This window comes from Desmodus rotundus, chromosome 7, assembly GCF_022682495.2.
Source record: "Desmodus rotundus isolate HL8 chromosome 7, HLdesRot8A.1, whole genome shotgun sequence".
Classification (NCBI taxonomy): Eukaryota; Metazoa; Chordata; class Mammalia; order Chiroptera; family Phyllostomidae; genus Desmodus; species Desmodus rotundus.
Window position 1 is genome coordinate 114,891,468 of NC_071393.1, and position 19,016 is coordinate 114,910,483.

General features: G+C 47.4%; 1 protein-coding gene across 3 annotated transcripts in view; it reads right to left on the reverse strand.

Moving 5' to 3' along the window:
* DPF3 (double PHD fingers 3) overlaps nucleotides 1-19,016 on the reverse strand; it is a 237,036-nt gene that overhangs the window by 197,593 nt on the left and 20,427 nt on the right. For 2 of the 3 annotated variants that reach the window (XR_008427345.2, XM_045201942.3), the window contains exon 2: nucleotides 3,350-3,475. Coding sequence is in view for 2 of the 3 variants with exons in the window: in XM_045201942.3 (XP_045057877.1) it covers nucleotides 3,350-3,369 (20 nt within the window). In the remaining variant the exon portion in view is untranslated. Of the gene's footprint in view, nucleotides 1-3,349; nucleotides 3,476-8,599; nucleotides 8,623-19,016 lie in introns of those variants that run through there. The other variant, XM_045201944.3, reaches the window with a different exon arrangement.

Consider the following 19,016-nt stretch of genomic DNA (forward strand, 5'->3'; position numbering starts at 1 on the left):
AACGTCAGCACCGCTCACTCATCACGGGGCCTTGAGTTGCTTGCCCTTGGCTTTCCTTATCCATGACATGGGGATAAAAATATGTAACTTTGGGAAGTTATGCAAATGCCACTTCAAGGAGGTAGTTATCACCGTAGGCACTTTACAATGGTAGTAGTGATTACCGGTTTGCCAAGCGCAGCAGCGTGTCTGGGCGCAGCCTCCTGACCAATGTCCTTGCAACATAACAGACCTGGGGGTAAAACCTGCAGCCACAGAACCCAGCTCTCACCCCTGCTAAGCTCAAGGATCCAAAGAATCACTCTTGTTCTTATTGGAATCATCACTCCTTTGTTTGATTTTTAAATTGATGCATGTATGTACTTTTCATGCATTAACTTATGCACATGTATACATGTATATGCGTGTATATTGTTTATTCAGAAGGCATTTTTATCACTTACGCTGTGTTCCTATACCTTGTCCTCCCACATCAACACCGCCATCCCTGGTCCTGCTCTCCCCAGGGAGCCCATGGCAACGTGTTCAGCTGTGCCCTTCCACACGTTGCCCATGCTCGTGCAATTTGGACACACACGCACAACTAGTGGGGTGTGGGGAGTGGTTAATGTTTGACAAAAGTGAAATTAATATTGTAGTCAACAGTAATTAAAAAATTATTTTAAAAAATTATATAGTATATAACTCTCCTCCCTCTTGTTTACTCTACCATACTTTGCCAAAATCCTTTTAATGGTTCTGTAATGATCCATGGTAGGAAGGTCCCATAGCTACTGGACCATCTCCTTACTGATGGGTGCTCAGTTTCAATTCTTGGCCACTACAAACAAAACAGCAATAAATTCCTCAACCTACGTTCCTACCAAAGACCATTTTCTAACCAGACAAAATGCCAGGCTCCAGAACGTGAAAGTCACCCATCAAAAGGACCTCAGGATGAGCTCAGACACAGCCACATCGTCTTTCAAGTTCCTCTTAGAAAAGGCCCCCTCTGCCCCCTCTGCTTCTAGGGGTGAAAATCCCAGGCCTAGGTCTGGCCTCCAACCCCCAATTGTTCCAGAGTCTCACTGATGGTCTTAATTTTCCCGTTGGTAAAATAAAATAAAAATCTGTGCTGAAGGATTTGAGAGTGCTTTTGTGAGAGATTTTTATGAGGGAGCAGTGTGTGAAGTAAGATTTTTGCTGTTATTCTATGGGATGTTGTTTCTAGCTTGCTGTTTGGGGCAAAAACTAACAGATTCAACTGAATTCTCTTCAAGACTCAGAGGTCCCTGGGGCTGGACACGAAGCACTTCTGTCTCTGCATTCCGGAAGCACCTTGCACTTTGGTGCTTTACAACCAAAAGTCAGTACTAGAACAAAGGACTTTTGACTCTTCACTTGCCTGGCTTGGTCAAATTCCAAAGAGGGGCAAGTGTAATTGTAATTCCGAGAGCAATGATCCAGGGAACAAGTTTGGAAAGTCAGTAATCTCACTGATGTTTGATTTTCCCTCAAAAGTTCACGAAGCTCTAAATTTCATTCAATAAAAGTGCAAGGCATGTTGGGGAGGGTGGGAGACTTCTCCTTTTATAGGGAGCATGGTGATTAGTATTCCTGCTCTTGAAAATAAAGCAGACATTTTAGGGAAAAAGAAAGCCTAAACCTTCCACTTCAAGGGGTAGTTCTAAAAGTCTTTCAAGAGCCTCCCAGAAAGAAGCACTTAGAGTAACTCGAGTTGATTTACCTGGTTCCTTATGGCTCATACACGTGATAGGGGAGTAACAGGAATGGTAAAAATCAACGGAATTAGTGTAATTTTATTCTGCTTTAAAACTCAAATCTCAACCTGGAATAATTTTCTTCATCAAAATCGAGCAGACAATTGGCACCCCTACTCTGGAAGAGCACTAGGCTGCATCTCCTGAACTGCTTACCCTGTGATCTGGCTATCACCCCACTGGGAGGTACACGCACTTCAGGTCTCCAAAGACATGTGCCAGCGTGTGTGACTCACAGAGGTCCCTAACTGGAAACTTCCATGTGCCAACCAGAGCAAGACAGGCAAAGAAATCACAGCATGCTCACATCATAGAATACTATACATCACTAAGAATGAACAACCTGCCCTGGCTGGTGTGGCTCAGTGGATTAAGTGACAGCCTGAGAACCAAATGGTTGCTGGTTCAATTCCTGGTCAGGGCACCTGCCTGGGTCACAGGGCAGGTACCCAGTTGAGGGCACGCAAGAGGCACGAGAGACACCAGAGCGATGTTTCTCTCACACATTGGTGTTTCTCTCCCACTCTTTCTCCCTCCCTTACCCTGTCTCTGAAAATAAACAAAATCTAAAAAAAGAAAAACAGAAACAAAGAACAACCTACAACTACAGACACCACTACGGACGAATTTCACCTATTGAGGGCAAGTCCACACACTGGTGCACATACTAGAAGACTGCACTCGATGTGGTGAGAGTCATAAAGCCTCCCTTCATGGGCTGGTTGGGGGCGCAGTAACAACTGGAAGGGGCACAGCTGGGCTTCTGTCCTATCATTTATCAATCTGGCTGTCGATGACACGAGTATGTTCAACTTGTCAAAATTTATTGAATTGAACATACATGCACTTTTCTGTATGTATGCTATACTTCAACTTTTTAAACTTTATAAACCAAGTCAATGAACAAAAGTAAAGGCGATAAAGAGTAATCAGGTGGGCAAGGCTCTCGGAGCCAGATTTTGTCTGGTGTATGAAGTCTGTCCAGACGGTATCCAGCCACGTAATATGAAAAATAGAGACATTCACTGGAGAACATACAAGATACAAGAAACACTGTACATAGGACAATGGTGTCTCAGTCCCCTTCAAAGTAGGCACCTTGGGACCTCACACAGTTCTCCCAGTCACCATCAGCTGCTCTGTCATATTTTCCTGAATCTCACTGACGGTATGCAATCTCCTCCCTTTCAAAGGTGATTTTAGTTTGGGGAAAAGCCAGAAGTCACAGGGCACCAAATCTGGGATGTAGGGGGGCTGAGTCACCTGGGTGATTCGATGTTTCGCCAAAAAACTCTACACAAGACATGATGCACGAGCAGGAGTGTTGTGGTGATGAAGCTGCCAATCACCAGTTGCCCACAGCTGCAGCCTTCTGAATCATCTGGATAGTTTCCACAGAGGAATGTTCAAGCTTAACACACAATTTGATGCAGATTCATTGCTCTACTTGCTCAGTCACTTTGAATGTGACAGCCACACTGTACACATGCTCACTCAACAGCATCTACCACCCCCACTGACTAGTACAGTGAAGTCGTCATTGTTCGCACATATGCATTCTAGTCCACACTCCTTGGCTGCCAGGTTACCTTGATGTCACACAAACCATTCTTGTTATATTAACAGTGGCTGGACTTCTTCTGGACAGACTTCGTATATTATTCCAGGAGCTCTCCCTGTCCAAGCAAAGACCTTAGCCGAATGGGAACAACATTCTGTGAGAAGACATGAAAGGGGAGACACAGAAATCGGTGCAGAGAAACTTTGCAAAATCTAGATGTACAACCTCCAGCCCAAGTACTTAATACAGTGTTTTACTCATTACTGACGGACACAGGTTTGCCTTAAAAACATTTAGAAGTTTTGTTTTTGCTTTTTTTCTTTTAAAAAATGGTTGGAAGGAGAAAAAAAGGGCATAATTATTTTATATGGGAATCAAAGTCAGCCCTGACCCAAGTGGCTCAGTTAGGCGGGCATTGTCCCGCAAAGTGAAAGGTCACTAGTTTAGTTCCCACCCAGGGCACGTGCCTGGGCTGCAGGCTTGGTCCCCAGCTGGGGCGCATGCAAGAGGCGGCTGATCGGTTTCTCTCTCACATTGACATTTCTCTCCCTCTCTCTAAAAATAAATGTAAAAAATCTTTAAAATAAATCAGATTTGTTTTCACAGACAGAAACAGGAGAGAAAATCGGATCAATGGTAACTAATTGGAAGCCAGAGTTGGAAAAAGTTCTCTGTAAGGTTCTAACCATAGAGGTAAACTTGGATTTCGATTCAGTTCAATAGCTACACAGTAATAGCTAACACTTCTGCAGGGTTTATAAATACTAGGCATTGCTCTAAGTGTTTACATACATTCATTAACTCACTCAGTCCCCATCTCAGTGAGGTAGGGATTGATTTAATCCCCACTTTCCAGACTGGGACTGAGGCCCAGGGCTAAGCAACTTGCCCAAAGTCACACAGCTAGTAAATGACAGAGCGAGGCAGTCTCCCTAGATTCTGTGTTCTTAACCGTTATACATACTGCTTCCAAACAAGCATTTACTAAGCCCCTTCCATGTGGTGGGCACTGTGCTGGGCAAGAGTGGTATTGAGACAGAGAGAACCCTGGCCTGTGGGTTACAGAATTAGTCTGTGTAGTGACGAGGACCACAGAGGCATCCAGAGGTCTAACTTCAGAATGAAAAGTTCGAAAACTATCTGTAAGTGCCTGGATATTAAGTTTTCATTGACTAAAAAGCAGTGCCCATTTTCTCACTAATATTATTCTACTCAGTAGAGTAATTTGTAAGAATAAACACTTCTTGATGCCCGCCCCATCCACCTCTGGGTCATGAGACTCAATAAAGCTCTCTGCATTCTGATTGGGGAGAAAAAAACAACCTGTAAATGTTTGTTTATTTTTCCTGAAGTGCCCTCTTGTGTAAAGAGGGCTGCTCACCACTGACCTAGCAGGTTTGAATGCAGGGCCTCTGGAAAGGTGAGAGCCCCAGGTGCCCAGGTTATTAAAAAATGAAGAAATGCAAAGTAGGATTACAATCATTTATGGCACATTTAAATGCTCACACTTAACCCAGTCATACTCTTCACACACACACAAACTCAAATACAATGTAAAATAATTATGATCAAGAGAATTACAGAATCTATTTCTTAAAATATTAGTTTGGAGTGCCCCATGGGTGGTGTGGCCCAGGCACAGACTATAGATTTGATACTTTTTGATGAAAATCTTGGCTACTACACATAAAATGGCATGCAGAGATAACATCAAAATTTTGCCTGAGTCCTCCATGAATGGGAGATCCAAATTCAAACAGCTGTGTCTACAGCCCCTACACCTCTTTAATAGGATGTTCTAAAGGGTGAGAGGACAGAAGATTGATCCCAGTGGTAAGGAGCAGTGAAGATCCAGTTGGGAAGTAGTGAGAGAAAAAAATGAGGTCCACAGAGCTGGAGAAAATGTGGGTGAAAACCCTGGGACATGGCCACCTATAGACCCAGGCAGGCCAGGTGTCAGATTCTTGTGACACCTAGAGGTCAAGTTCAAGAACTCAGCCAAGGTGACAAGAGGTCAGCTAAGGTGATGATAGGTAGGGAGGACCTCAACTATCTGCCTACTTGCCCTTGAGCTAGCCCTTCCCAAACCTTCATCTGCTACACTCACGCCCTTGGCCCACCTTTGCTGGCCTCTCCACAGCCACGGGCAGGGTCCTCAACACAAATGAATGTGCCAATACGCATTCCCTTCTCCATGTCCCTTCCATTTCCTGGGAGTCAATTAGATGCCTTTAGAGAGCCTGAATGGTGCCCACCGTGACAGACACAACACCCGATGATACTTTCTACACTATTGGAAGTCCAATTATAAGATTTGGCGGGGGGCTGCATTATGAGAGCTACTCCCAAAAATGAGACACTGCAGAGAAAGTGGGCAGAAAACCATTTTCCAATGTCTGTTTATCTGCTAAAATCTATCCACTCCGTGAGTTGCCAAGGAAAGTTGAGGCTCTTGTTCTGAAGTGAGGAAGGTTTGTTCTTTTTCCACATGACACCTGCCGAAGATGGAAAACGTGATACCCTCTGTATATCATAGGACACCAGCTCCCGGTAAGAGGACACCCCATCTCCTGCCAGTGCAGCACCCAACGGGACTGGCTTTTCCATTTTCTCCTCTTGCTGAAGGGGCCCTAGAAGAGGCACCAGGGTCATCCCCAAGAGCAAAAGTCCCCTCAACCCCCTGTGAGGCCTCACTGTTCACTCTTACTTTTATTTAGCTAAGGAGCAGTGTTTTTACATAATTTCTAGAGCTTTCTCCCCAGAAACACATTCAACAATAGGTATACTTACTTTTCCAGCAGAGGCCTGTGGACCAGGTGCTAAATTCATTGGCTCTTACTCAAGCCGTAGAAAGCTGAGCATGACCTTGAAACATCCTCTCTAAATTCCTCCCTTAGGTCTAGTCCAGGCAAACACAAACTGATTCTGTTTGTTTGTTTTTTGTTTGTTTGTTTTTCAAAACACTAACCCCTTCAGATGATCTTGTTTATCTTCACTAACCCTTCTCAATGATGAGAGGGGCCAAGGGTTCAACACCCAAAGTTGCAATCAGAGAAGCAATGCCTGCAGGAAGCTGTAAAACTGAGAGGTAACAAATCTGTGAGCAGTTCTTCAGACATCCTTGAGTCAATGAACTTTCTCAAACACATCCCATCCTCACTCCCCAACAGTTAATAGCTTACATATCCTGAACACCAACTCTGGGTCAGACTGTGTCCTAAGAGCTTCATGTGGATTAACTCACTTAATCCTTACACCAATCCCATGGGGTAGGTGCCAGAGGTAAGGGAGAGAGCTGGCACTCAAACCCAGAAGTCTGATTCCAAAGCCCAAATTCCCATATGGGCCACAATGCGTTTCTCTATTCAAGGATTATGGGGAACTGTTCTAAGCGTGGGAAATGTGGCCCAGCCCCCACTCGGAAAAGCCAGTGGGGAACAAGGTTGGCAGACAGGACCCACGTCCATGGACAGGTTCTCCAGTGGGGAATCAGGCCTGCATTGTACCTGACTGCTATGAGACTTGCTCTTGATAAAACTCCCTCACCCTGAATCGAGGCAGCAAATGTTTACTGAGTATCTTTAACTTCCTAAAATCTGAGCTAGACCTCCCAAGTGTGGAGCATAACCGGTTTCGACCACTTCTCCCTTTACATTGCAAATATCCTTCTTTGATGTATTTAGCGACATCCTCTCCTTTGTTGTCTGTAAAAGATAACCACCCACAACAAACCTATGCATAGTAAAGGAGGACCATCCTCAATGTAACGTGCCTAGAAAAACAATAAAAGCCTGTCCAGGCAGGGGTCGGCTCTCTCTTGGGCTCTCTCTAGCCCTCTCGCCCTCTCTCACTCAGAGAGTGGCCATGCCGTTCCCTTTTCTCCACGGGATTTGTGTAGTATTGCTGCCACAACACAGGATCCTGCGGGCCAGGATCGCGTCACAGGATTACAGTGGGTGCTCTAGACAGGAGCACTTGCCTGTGTTCCAGCCAATGGGATGTGAGTAGAAGCTCATTAATGACAAACTGCTTGCCTGGGATTTCCTTACCTCCTACTTCCCACATCCTGAAACCGTCTTAAGAGATGCAAAATAGTAAAAAACCTGGGTAAACAAGCGATTTCGTGGACGGATTTTGCCAACTTGGTGAAACTTATGTCCGTCTAGCCATTCTATTTGGGGATCTGTGTTATAGCAACTTCCCCTACATGTTAGATTCAACACCTTAAGGCCTAAATCTTGTCATATTCTACTTAGCATTCCCCAAACCATTTCTCAGTGCTTGGAACACAGTACCTGCTCAGCAAATATTTGTTAGATGAATGAAAACACCGTTATGTAAACCAGGCGCTCTTGGGGCCAGATTTACCCAAGCTCAGTCAATGACCGTTATCCAGTTGGATACAGTATCCTCTGTTTGTTTGGGGTTTTTTGTTTTTTGTTTTTTGTTTTTGTACACAGGAGCTCAGGCTAGAGAGAGAGTCTACATTTAGGGGAGCGTTTTCAATAGGGGAGGAGTCAACCTCTACTGCATCCATGTCTTCCCCCCACGCGGAGAAGTGCTTCACCGCAGTTAGCTGAGCCCACTACTCGCCTCACAGTAACGATAGGCGTGGTCCGAGCACTTCCTATGGGCCAGGCACTGTGCAAAGCACGCCATGCTCATCACAGGATTCGTCTTCATTGAATCCACACAACCCTGCAAGGCTATACCCCCAAGTGAGCCAGCCTGGCTCAAAAAGAAGTTAACTATTTCGCCCCAGTTGCATGGCTAAAAAGTGACAGAGGCCAAATCCAACCCCAAGCTGTTTGAGGCTCACTTTATTCTCTCCTCACCCGCTGTGCTACTCTGCCTGTCTTCCTGTGAGACAGGCTCATATTCCCAAGTACAACTACAAGTTTGGAGGGCCAGACAAAGTTTTGCGCTATCCTAATAGATGCCTCGTGCATGGAGCTTCCAGTGTGACCAGGACACTTCTTCTCTGTGCGTGGCTGGTGTGAGGGGCTGCAAACAACGACCAGGCTACAGTGGGGCAGATGGCAACGGCCCTGGTCCCTGGGTCCACCAAGCCTCCTCTTACTCTCTCCTGCTCCCCGGGCTGCCCTTGCTGCCCCCAACCTCTGCACCTGCTGCCTACACCGCTGCCACCCACAGCCTGTGCCCTCTCTCCTCAGACACTTCCGTTGGATTTGCCCTCCTGCCTGCCTCTGCACAATTCTTGCCAAGCCTTGCAACTCTCCTCGCTGAAGCTGGCACGTGCCAGGTCTGCCCATCTAACCTGATCATGGTGCGGTCCTAGTTTCACACCCCACCTCCTCCCCGACGTTGTCCTCACAGCCATCTCCACCAGCTCCTTCCTCCTCATTCCTAGGTTCAGCAAAGCAGAGACAGTAGCCAGATAGGGAGGCACCGAGAGGGCTTTGTCCAAGAGGTTGCAAAACTAGTGCCTAGATGCCGCCCCCACACCCCGAGTATGTTTTGTTTGGTTGCACTCTGCTTTTATTAGAAAACTAAATTAGTTACAGCAGAAGTTGTTAGAGTTCATATACAAATGCAAATTTCAAGCCTCTCTCAAAAAATCAGGAGCCCTGGCAACACTGGGCTCGCCTTCCCACCAGGCAGGTGGCTGGAGTTAATTGCAAACATCCCCCTGGATGGGGGTGAACTTCCAATTTACCATAGTCTCTCCACTTCCTAGTCTGCATTTTCCATCCAGATGTCCCTTCACTCGTTTGCACAGCCTGCCTGGCCCCATGATGTGAGTTTGCAATGCCTCTCGTCCTGTCTCCATTTTGCTGATGAGCAAACTGAGAAATGGAGACATTATTCTTTCAGGTCTCAAAGTTGAGCTCATCAGCAGGTTGGTGGCTGGCTATCATTAGATAATATTTATCAAGCTCCTGGATGTGCCAGGCACTGTCCAGAGCATCACAGAGGTTTAGATACAGGTCTCTTGACCCCGCCTCTCTCTACTCACCACCCTCATCCATACTGCTGCTCCAAACACATGGGCATGCCAAAGAAAGGCAACTTGTATAACACCCAGGTCACAAACCTCCCTTTTTGCGTGTGCCGTGATAACCTGATTCTCCTCATCTCACCCCAGGATTAACTTTTCTCAAATCTGTTGCTCAGATTATAGACCCTGAACTTGCTGAGGAGTGACCTTTCTATAAGGTAATCCCCTCTGCGCCTGAATCCTGCCGGGGCGAGTGTGTTCACATATGTGCACACACGTGTGCTTCTGGATTTACACGTTATTTTCTGGTTAACTGCCCAGGCAGGTGAGAAGTCAACATCTGCCCTAGTCGGTGAGCCAGGGTCTGTCCCACTAGCCCACAGAAAGGGGCAGCAGTGGCTGGTGGTTGTTTCTATGGGAATGAAGGTTCAGGATTGCCAGATCCTAGATTTTTCAAGAGGCCAGAAATATGATTTAGGAAAGTGAAACAATGATTTCTATTAATAAGGCCTGTGCTGAGAAATAAGCTCACCCCACCCCCAACTCCAAGACTTCATAAGGATCACTGGAGAGCTAATAGAAACACCAGGAAATGAAGGCCCCCCCCCTTGAAATGCCCCATTGGAGTGTGGGAGCAGCAGGTCCTCTACCCCCCATCCCATCCTGTGGTCCATCCTAGGATTTGGAAAACCCTAACTTGCGTGGTTGGCGTTGCCTTCCAGGTTTGTCCTCCGTGATGACAAGACAACGAAGTGCATCTTTGACTAGTTTGGGGTTTTTTTGTTTGTTTTATTTTTATTCCTGTTTGATGTGTCCTTAAAACAAACCTTTTCTTTTCTCTCTCTTATCCACCTTCTCCTTAGAACCTTCACGCTCTTAACTCACACAGCATCATCTGGATCTTTCCAAAAAGTAGGTTGCAGCTTCCATTTCTTTGATTAAACAACTCTAACAAAGAATTCATTGAGATGAAAATGCTTATCTTCAAGCAGGTAACATCCTTTTCTTTGCCAAATCACATGCAATTTACATATAAATGGCCTGGCAAAGGGACTTCTTTGAGAGGTGGCAGATTATAACTCCTCTTGCTCCAACACTTATAAAGCCTTTAAAAGGGGAGAGAAAAGAACAATTTCTCAACCAGAAAATGTCACAGATGGCCACAAACTAACTACCCAAGGGATGTTCATTTTGCTGCAAATACTTTCTCCAAGTGAAAAGCGTACAATATACAAAATGTCCACTAGAGGATTTGTGCCTCCTAGTTGGGTGATCGCCCTTCTGTAGGTGATGAGCAGGCAAACGATATGCCCTGAAAGGCGGCCAATGAGAGCCCCACTCACCCTGTGGCCTGATTGGCCAGACCTGGTACCAGCTGGAACCAGGGCCAGCTTTGAGGACAGCAACGTGACTTGATAGGATCCTCTCTTCAAAGCATAGAGCAAACATCCATTAATCCTCAAAAGATGCTTTCAAGGAGAACATTATCCCTTTTGAGGCTGTGGAAGCTAAGAGGTGCCTGCCGCAGGTAGTTGAAGGGAGGGGGCAGAGGAGAAAAAAAGAGCACTGGGCTCTGAGCCCCAGATCTGATTCTCCAGAGAGAGTCAAGTTGCTGTAAAAGAATGAATGTTCAGAACTGGGGCAAAGGAGGAGGCAGTGGAGAAGCCGCTGCTTTGGAGGGTGCCCCTCAAGTCCCCCACGGCTACACCCCAGAGGAGGCCGGCAAGTGAGACAGGGCCAGAGTCCTGAGCACAGCTCTGTGAGCACCATGCCAGAACCGGAGGAAAAGTTCGCCTCACTGGGCTTGGGTGCAAAACCCCTTCTTTCGGCCAATGACTACTAAGTCTGTGGGAGGGGGAGAGAACTGAAAACGGGGTCCAGCTGGCCACACAGAGCCTGTTTTGGTAGCCTGGCCCCTCTCCTCCCATCAACTTTCTTGAAAGGGCTAGGATTTGTGTGTGTGAACAGAGCAAGGTCCTGTCTGGCTGGTCTTCCCATCTTAAGAGAACTGATCCCGAACTTCCTCCCGCTCTCACTGATAAAGACCACAGCTTGTCACCAAGTTTGGCTATACACATCACACATTCGCACATTACACATTTGTTTGACCTTTAATATTTTGCCCTGAGACACCTGGAAAAATTGCATGCCACTAATCAAAATGTTGTAAGAACGTCCATAGTCTCTTCTCCACTCACACAGGCAACCTTAGTACCTTGCACACTGACTTCTATATTAAATGTTTTTAGCCTGCATCTTGCTAAAAATTCAGAGTAACTTTCTCACCAAACACTGTGCGTTCTTTACCTCACTGAAGAGAGCCCACGTCATGCACAAATTATAGGCTTTTTGGAGATATTGAAGTGTTCATAGAAAGGATTTCCCTAAAAGACCTGAATGAGTTTTCTCTCAATTTACCATGCTATCAAAGAAATAAGGGCAATTACCCTACAACTGACTTTTTTTTTTTTAAATTCAACCCCACAGAGCTATTCTGACATGGTCCTGCTGTCGGAGGCAAACAAAATATCTGGAAGGATGTACCCAGAACTGAACTTAACTGTGGGCAGCAGAATAGGCAATTGGGAAGAAGTGTTTTGGGGTTTTTTTCTCTTATTTTTTTGGTCTTGTTTTATCCCCTTCTGTACTAAGCATTCTTTACAATCAGCGTGTTACATTTTAAATATTAAAAACTGTAATATAAAAAAGTTACTCTAAGATCATTTTTCCTCCCAGGTATGTCATTTTGTCCCCGTACCCATGCAAAGTAAACCAACAGGTTTTGGAACGATCTTGCTGACTTTTACACCAGAAAAATTACAAACTTTCATTGCAATATTATCTCCACTCTTCACTTCATCCAGAATGTACCAAGCTAAGAAAGAGCAATGTCTTGAAACCCACACTTCACAAGAGGAGGTTGAAGCTGCAGGGGGCGGACACTGAGTCAGAGCCCTAGCTCCGAGACCAGGGAGAGGACACAGGCTTCGTGACTCTACTTCCTCAGGGATAATCCGAGAAACAGAGCTGAAAGGCTGTCATTCCACACAGTCCAGACTCGGCTCCCGCTCCAGCTCCCTGGTCTGCAGGAATGGCCAGAATGTCCAACCTCACAAAGCCAACTGCTAGGCTGGAATCCTTCCTATTACTAAAATCTTTTTCTCCTCTTAAAGAATGGACTTTTCAAGTGTCACCAATGTATTCCACCATTTAAGTGAATATTTAGAGACTATTTTAGTTAGAAGATCTCAAAGGGCCCTTACCAGTTTTAAAGTCATTAGAAATGAAGTTTAAAAAATAAAGAAGAAGATTGAAGTGATGAGAGCAATAGGAAAATCTGATTCATATGTAAAACTTTCTCTTAAATCTGTTTTGTGTACATGCGTGAATACGACTAGACACGGTGGTGACCAGCAAATCAGTAACTGGGAATCGGAAATGAAGGAAAACAAGACATTCTGTGACGCTTAAACTCCTGGTATGTGGCAGAGGTAGGCAGCAGGATCAAATTGTCCTTTCACCCTGACCCTGAAATCAAAACTCTCTAAGAGTCCGTGAAGTTCAGCAGCTAATCAGTTAGCGTTCACACTTCACTCATCACAATCCTTCAAGTCACCAGAGGGAACCCAAATTGGCACCAAATCAGGATGCGTTCCTTTGGGGGCATAGATATCCTTCCCATTCCACTTTTGCCCTCTCCTTTCAGAGACTGATTTAGAAATGAAAGGAAATAGGCTAAGAAAACCCTCACCTTTAATATTAATAAGAATCATGCAGCCCCCAGATGATCAGAGCCCAGACGACGTAGGACTTGAAAGTACAACTGAGACTTTGATATGGAATATGAAAAAGTAACAGGCGGGGGGGTGGCGAGAGCAAACTGAGAGGCCCCAGGCCCCGCTCCTGCCAGCTCCGGCTCACCAGCAACGATCGCTCTGATTGTCCTAAGCAAGGATGGTGTACACCTACATCACCACTTTTTTTATCTGAGACGAATGAAACAAAATCTCAAATGATTTCTTTGCCATGACAAAACACACACAGAAATGAGGGAACTGGGAATTGGTTCATCCTTTCCCTTCTTCTCAAAGGGATCTTACTCGTGCCATCTCATTCTTATCCCCGGTGAGATAAGAGAACACTGTTACTAGCCCCGTTTTAGGGGAAAAGCAACTGAGGCTCGGAGTGATGCACTGGCCAGGCGGCACGGTTTGTAGAAGTACTGGTCTGCTCAGGACATCAAACCGCATTTCAGAGGTGTTTGGTCTGTGAAGACCTCTCCAGGTTGTGTCTAGAAGACGTGGCTACCTGGAGACACAGAACGCAGGCCTTCCTAATGCCAGCCTGCAGCTCTCTCCTTGGGCTCACCTTGCTTCTACACAGCTTAGTTTTACAAAGAGCCTCTTAGCTAAAACAAACTGAGAGTCCCACTGGCCAAGGGGGTGGAAGGGAAGGCAAAGGGCCCCACAAAGAGCCAGTATATAACCCATGTGTAAACTCGGTCCGAAGCAAACATGTACAACCCTGGGTCATGAGAAAATGGCACCAGGAGTGAACAAACACCTGGGTGCTGTTAGCTGGGACGTTAATGGCACAAGGCAGGGGCGATCAGCAAAAGCCCCAGATCGTGATACCTGCACTTAGGTGTAACTTCCATTCTTAGGCAGGGAGTGTCAGCAAACTGATGTTCCAGGGTCTAGGGCAACCACTGCTATCAAAGAGCTGGGTGAATTGGGAGGAAAGACAGAAACGAGTGTTCGATGGGTGTCTCCAACGGCCTGGCCTGTTCTTTGGGCCCTCACATGAGAAGGCTTCAGTGAGGAGTAACCCAGATGTTCTCCGTCGGCAGAGTGAGGAGAAGATGTCTACGGTTCCCTCCACCCCAGACACGTCCTCAGTCACCACCCCACACTGTTGCATTACCGCAGTTCTCTTCCTCCCGCATCACAGGATGCTCCTGGGGTTACTTAACCGCACAACACCTCACCCCAATCCTTTTCTCTGAAGCAGATCGTTTCTCCTTCTCTTTATCACCCCTACTGCGGCCAGCAGAATCCACACACAGACACCCCAGAACACCTTCAATTTACTCAGGATTCCATGAGGCCACTGTGGGGGACATGAGAGGGGTGAGGAGAAGGAGGAAAAAGGAGGTCACAGTGGCAGCCTGGCAGTTCTGGAAGCAAGCATTTCCCAGCCTGCTTTGTGAAGGTCCCAAGCCCTACCTGGCTTGAGGGAGGAGAACTGCATGGCAGAAATGCAGGGGGGCTGCACAGACCCCTGTGGCACATGGATCCCACCCCACCAGAGACAATAGTTTTGAAAAGAATATACATCTCACCAAAGAAGAAAGAGACTGTGCTCAGGCTTAAGAGCATAGCTGTTACCTGCCCCTCTTCTCCCAGCCTCGCCTTAGAGCAAATGGGTAAGCCAACCCAAACCCAGAAGTGTGAATCGCACAGCGAGCCAGCTCTCAGGCCTCCCACACAGGAGAGCGTGTGGGGCCGCACAGATGGCCTTCTCACATGCACAGGCCACAGCGCTGCTGCGGAGGGGCTGAGAGTCCAGCATAGCCTGCACCCGCCTCAGTAACCGTGCAAGAGAAAGTGGGTCTCCCCAGGGGAGGTATGAGATGTGGGGTGAGGACCTAGGGGTGAATGGGGACGTGCGGGCCACCCTGGGGCAGACACCAACAGCTGGAGAGATTCGTTGGCCCTTTTTTTCAGGAGTTAATTTGCTTGCAGCAGATTCCATTAGTGACCTGACTGACCCAGGGTCTGCAGGGGGGCCCTGGAGGAGTTGCCGAGTCAGCAGACTGAAGGCCAGACGTCTTGCACCCAGCCCTTTGCCCAGGGTTTCTATTTGAAGAGTTAAGAGTAATTATTTGCAAAGCTTTTATTAAGGCAGCACCACTAAACTACATGTCAAGAGAAGACACGTGAACCTTGACCACCAAAAGTAAATGGCCAACCAGAAGCTGACGCAATACAGGAAAAGAATTCCCCCATGATATAATCTGTTCTTCCCAATGGCAGGAAGAAAGCAACAGTCAAAATCATAAACTTGCTCAAACCAAAAACCTTGGAGTCACCCACGACGCCGCTCTTGTTGCCACACCCCACTTCCAGTTCCTCTGCAAGCCCTGTCATTCCTACCAAATGTGTTCAGAACCCAGCCACTCACTACAGTCACCACCCTGGTCCCAGCCCCCGCCTCCTCACAAGTCCCCTGCCTGGTCCCTGCGGGTTCCCAACTCCAAAGGTAAGCCAAGGTTCTCCTACGACTGGTCCTCTCTCACTTCGCTCCAGCCACACTGGCCTCCTTGCCGTTCAGCAGCCACACTTCCACCTCAGGATCTTGGCACTTGCCGTTCCCTCGGCCTTGACTGCCCGCCCCCCAGATGACCCTCAAATGTCACTTTCCAGTGCGGTCCTCCCTTGCCACCTTCTTTTCCCCTGCCCTCCCCCAACGCTCCCTGGCCCAGCCCCTGCTTAGCTGCCCTCACAGACTGATCACCATCCCACGTACTCGCTCACTCAGATTGCCTCCTGTTTGCCCTCGCCAGAATGTAAGCTCCAGGAGGGCAAGAATTTCGCCCATTTTGTTCACTGCTTTATGTCCAGCTCCCAGAATAGCTAGGTGCTCAATAAATATTTGCTGAATTAACAAATTAACCCCAGAACACCTGGAAATATTCTTCTGTCTCCCACCTGGAAGGAAAAAAAATCACAGCAGCCCCTTAAAGACATGTGACTCGTTTCATAGCACGGGCACATCCGTATGCACATATTTCGGGCCTTTCTCAAACAAACAAACAAGCTCTAGTGAATTGCAAGAGGGAAGGAAATCTTGTTTCATTTTTTCTCTCTTTCACCCTTCCCAAGCCAGGGCCCACCTCCCCTGCCCTCAGGCCCCAAGCTGGAAAACATCGGCTCCGAGGACGCCAGAGGTGTGCAGATGCCACCAGACGTGAGGGCTGTCACCACCCACCACTCTGAGGGGAAGATGACCAAGAAAGGAAGAGAATTAGCATATGGGTGAGAAACACATGTTTAAAAAACCCTTCCCAGGCCATGAGTCCACTGAGTGAAGCTGGCACCGCAGTGGACGAATTAATTTCATGACCCTGTTGCTTTCATTAGGAGCTGCAGGACTCCTTTAAAAAAAAAAAAGCAACCAATGTGTAGGAAAGGACATGTACATCTGCCTGCACGTCTCCATAGAGAGGTCTGGTCACAAACAAGCTTCCTTTGCAGCAGAATTGGCTTCAAATGTGCGCTCAACCACTTACTGTACGCCAACACCGAGCAAGGTGCTGGAGACAAAGAAACATCTAAGACATGATTCCCTCGCGTGAGGCACTCTGGCAGGTGGCAGGGACTGGCGTGGCCACCACTCACCAGGCGTCAGTGTGCTAACTGCGCTGCCAGCAGGAATAAAAAGCTGCGGGACCCACCAAGGGGCGCCAGTTCTGCCCAGAAGAGGCTCAGACCTTGAAGGCTGAGTGGAAACTGCAAGGGTTCATCAGGCAGAGGCATGGGGGTCAGAGGGGGAAGTCCTGGCAGAGAATGTCAGAGAAGCAAAGGCCTGGATGGGGGAGGTCTGTGGTCTGGGGCTCAAGCCATGCTCAGAATCCATGCACAAGCTGTGGAACGAGAGGCTGAATTCTGAAGTCTGCCTGGCTGGGGAGTTTGGCATCCTTTTCTGAGAAGTGTTCTCTGGTCCTTCCGTGTAGGGTGGATTCCTTTTCCTCCCCTGTAACCCACCATGCTATATACACACTCCGCAATGCTCACTCCCAGGCCAGGGCCTTGGCACAGGGCACTGACTGTTCCCAGGCTCTTTCCCCAGATATCTGCAAGTGCCACTTGCTCCCATCCTGCAGGTCTCTCTGCTCAATCATTTCCTCCTGTGAGGCCATCTTTGAGTGTGTTCTGTAAGGCAAGGGGCAAATGCACACACGTGTGCCCCTTACCTCGCTCTATTTTTCTCCAGAGCATTTATACTTGCGTATATGTCTGCTGTTGGTGCCCTTCGTCAGAATGTGAGTTCTGTGAAGGCAGGGACTTAGTTTTATGACTGCTGCATCCTCAGCACCTACAGTGCATGGCACATAGTGGGAGCTCAATAAATATTTGATGAACCAATAAAAAGCACCTGAACGATTTTGGTTGTTTATATCAGCCCCCACCGACAAAATTAAAAATTGATATGAAGGCAAAGACTGCACTATCTGTTCTGTACCCCAGCACCTCGCACAGTGCTGCACAGGGTTGGAACTCAGTAAGCAGTGGGTGGGTGGGTGGATGGATGGATGGATGGATGGAAGGAAACGTGGATGGGTGAGTGGATGGATTCTACAATAAGTAGGAACAATTGCAAGTACAAAGAAACTGAACTGTGCAAAGCCCGGCTTGGAGAGAGACTACGGGTTGGGAAGTCAATTAGGAAGCTTCTGCCAGCGTCCCCAGGAGCACTCATGTTGCATGAATGAGAGAGAAACAGAGGAAGGTATACATGCAGCCCAGAGACATTGCCAAGGTTAAGTACACAGGACTAAGTATATGTGGGGATGAGAAGAGAGGGGAGCCAAACATAACCCTGAGATTTTGCTTAAATGATAGCAAACCCTGAGGGGAATAAGCAGCTTTAGGGGGAGAAGAAGACTTCATTTAGGATGGAAGTTTGAAGGGGAACATCCAGGTGGAGTGGACAGTAGAACAAACAGGAGGAGAGAGGAAGATCAAATCCTAGGCGCTGGCCGAAGCCGTGGCACTTCACTCATTCATTTCCACTTCTCGGTGACTTCCACAGCCCAGGCACTCGCCATGTGCCAGCTACTGTGAATGCTACAGTGTCCCAGGCAGGCCACGTCTGTACTTGCACAGCATTTACCTTCCAAGGGAAAAAGCAAACAAAAGACAGCGGACAAACAAATACATGAAGATAATTCTGAGAGTTGTATATGCTCTGTGAAAAAAATATGCCAGGGTAACGGGAGCATGATGCAGGAACAGTATCACCTGGGGGTGGGTAAGGGATGCCCCTCTGATGAAGTGGCTTTTGCCATGATGGGGCAGAGGGCAAGATGGCAGGAAAGTTCCTTGCTTCGTGGCTTCAATTCTCTTGAACAAGTCTGGGGTGAAGTCATCTGCTGAGAGTGAGGATGGGAAGGGTTTTCAGGTAAATGGCAAAATATTGTAACAATGCTGTGGGAAGAAATGAAAAGGGGGTGAGAGAAGAGATGATGCCGGGGCACCGAGGACCCAGCCGAGGACTGAGACCGTAAATGGGTAAGGGAGCTTATCTGCACAGAGCACACTCATATTTTACAAATGTTCTGTAACGCTGAAGCTTTACGTCCCCGCAGCTACACAGAAACCAGCACTAGTGCCCTGGAAGTGATCCGGAGTCTCTGCCCCTGCTTGGTAGGAGGGAGCTTTGCTGGACTGTTTATTTGATTTTAATTAAGTTTGACGGGCTGTGGGGGTTTTCATTACTTGGTTGGACCAGGCATATCTCACCCCTACCCCTTCCGTAGATCCTACCTGCTCCAGTCTGTGCTCCTGCCACAGGCTCTCCTCTCAAGCTATTCTGCCAATTAATCACCCTCCACATCCATCCTGCCCTACCTGAAATAATTCCTCAACACCTCCAGGATCAGCGCCAAACCTTTCACACAGGTGTTTGTAACCAGGGCCTTCATTACCTGCCCAGCCCTATCTCTACCGGCCAC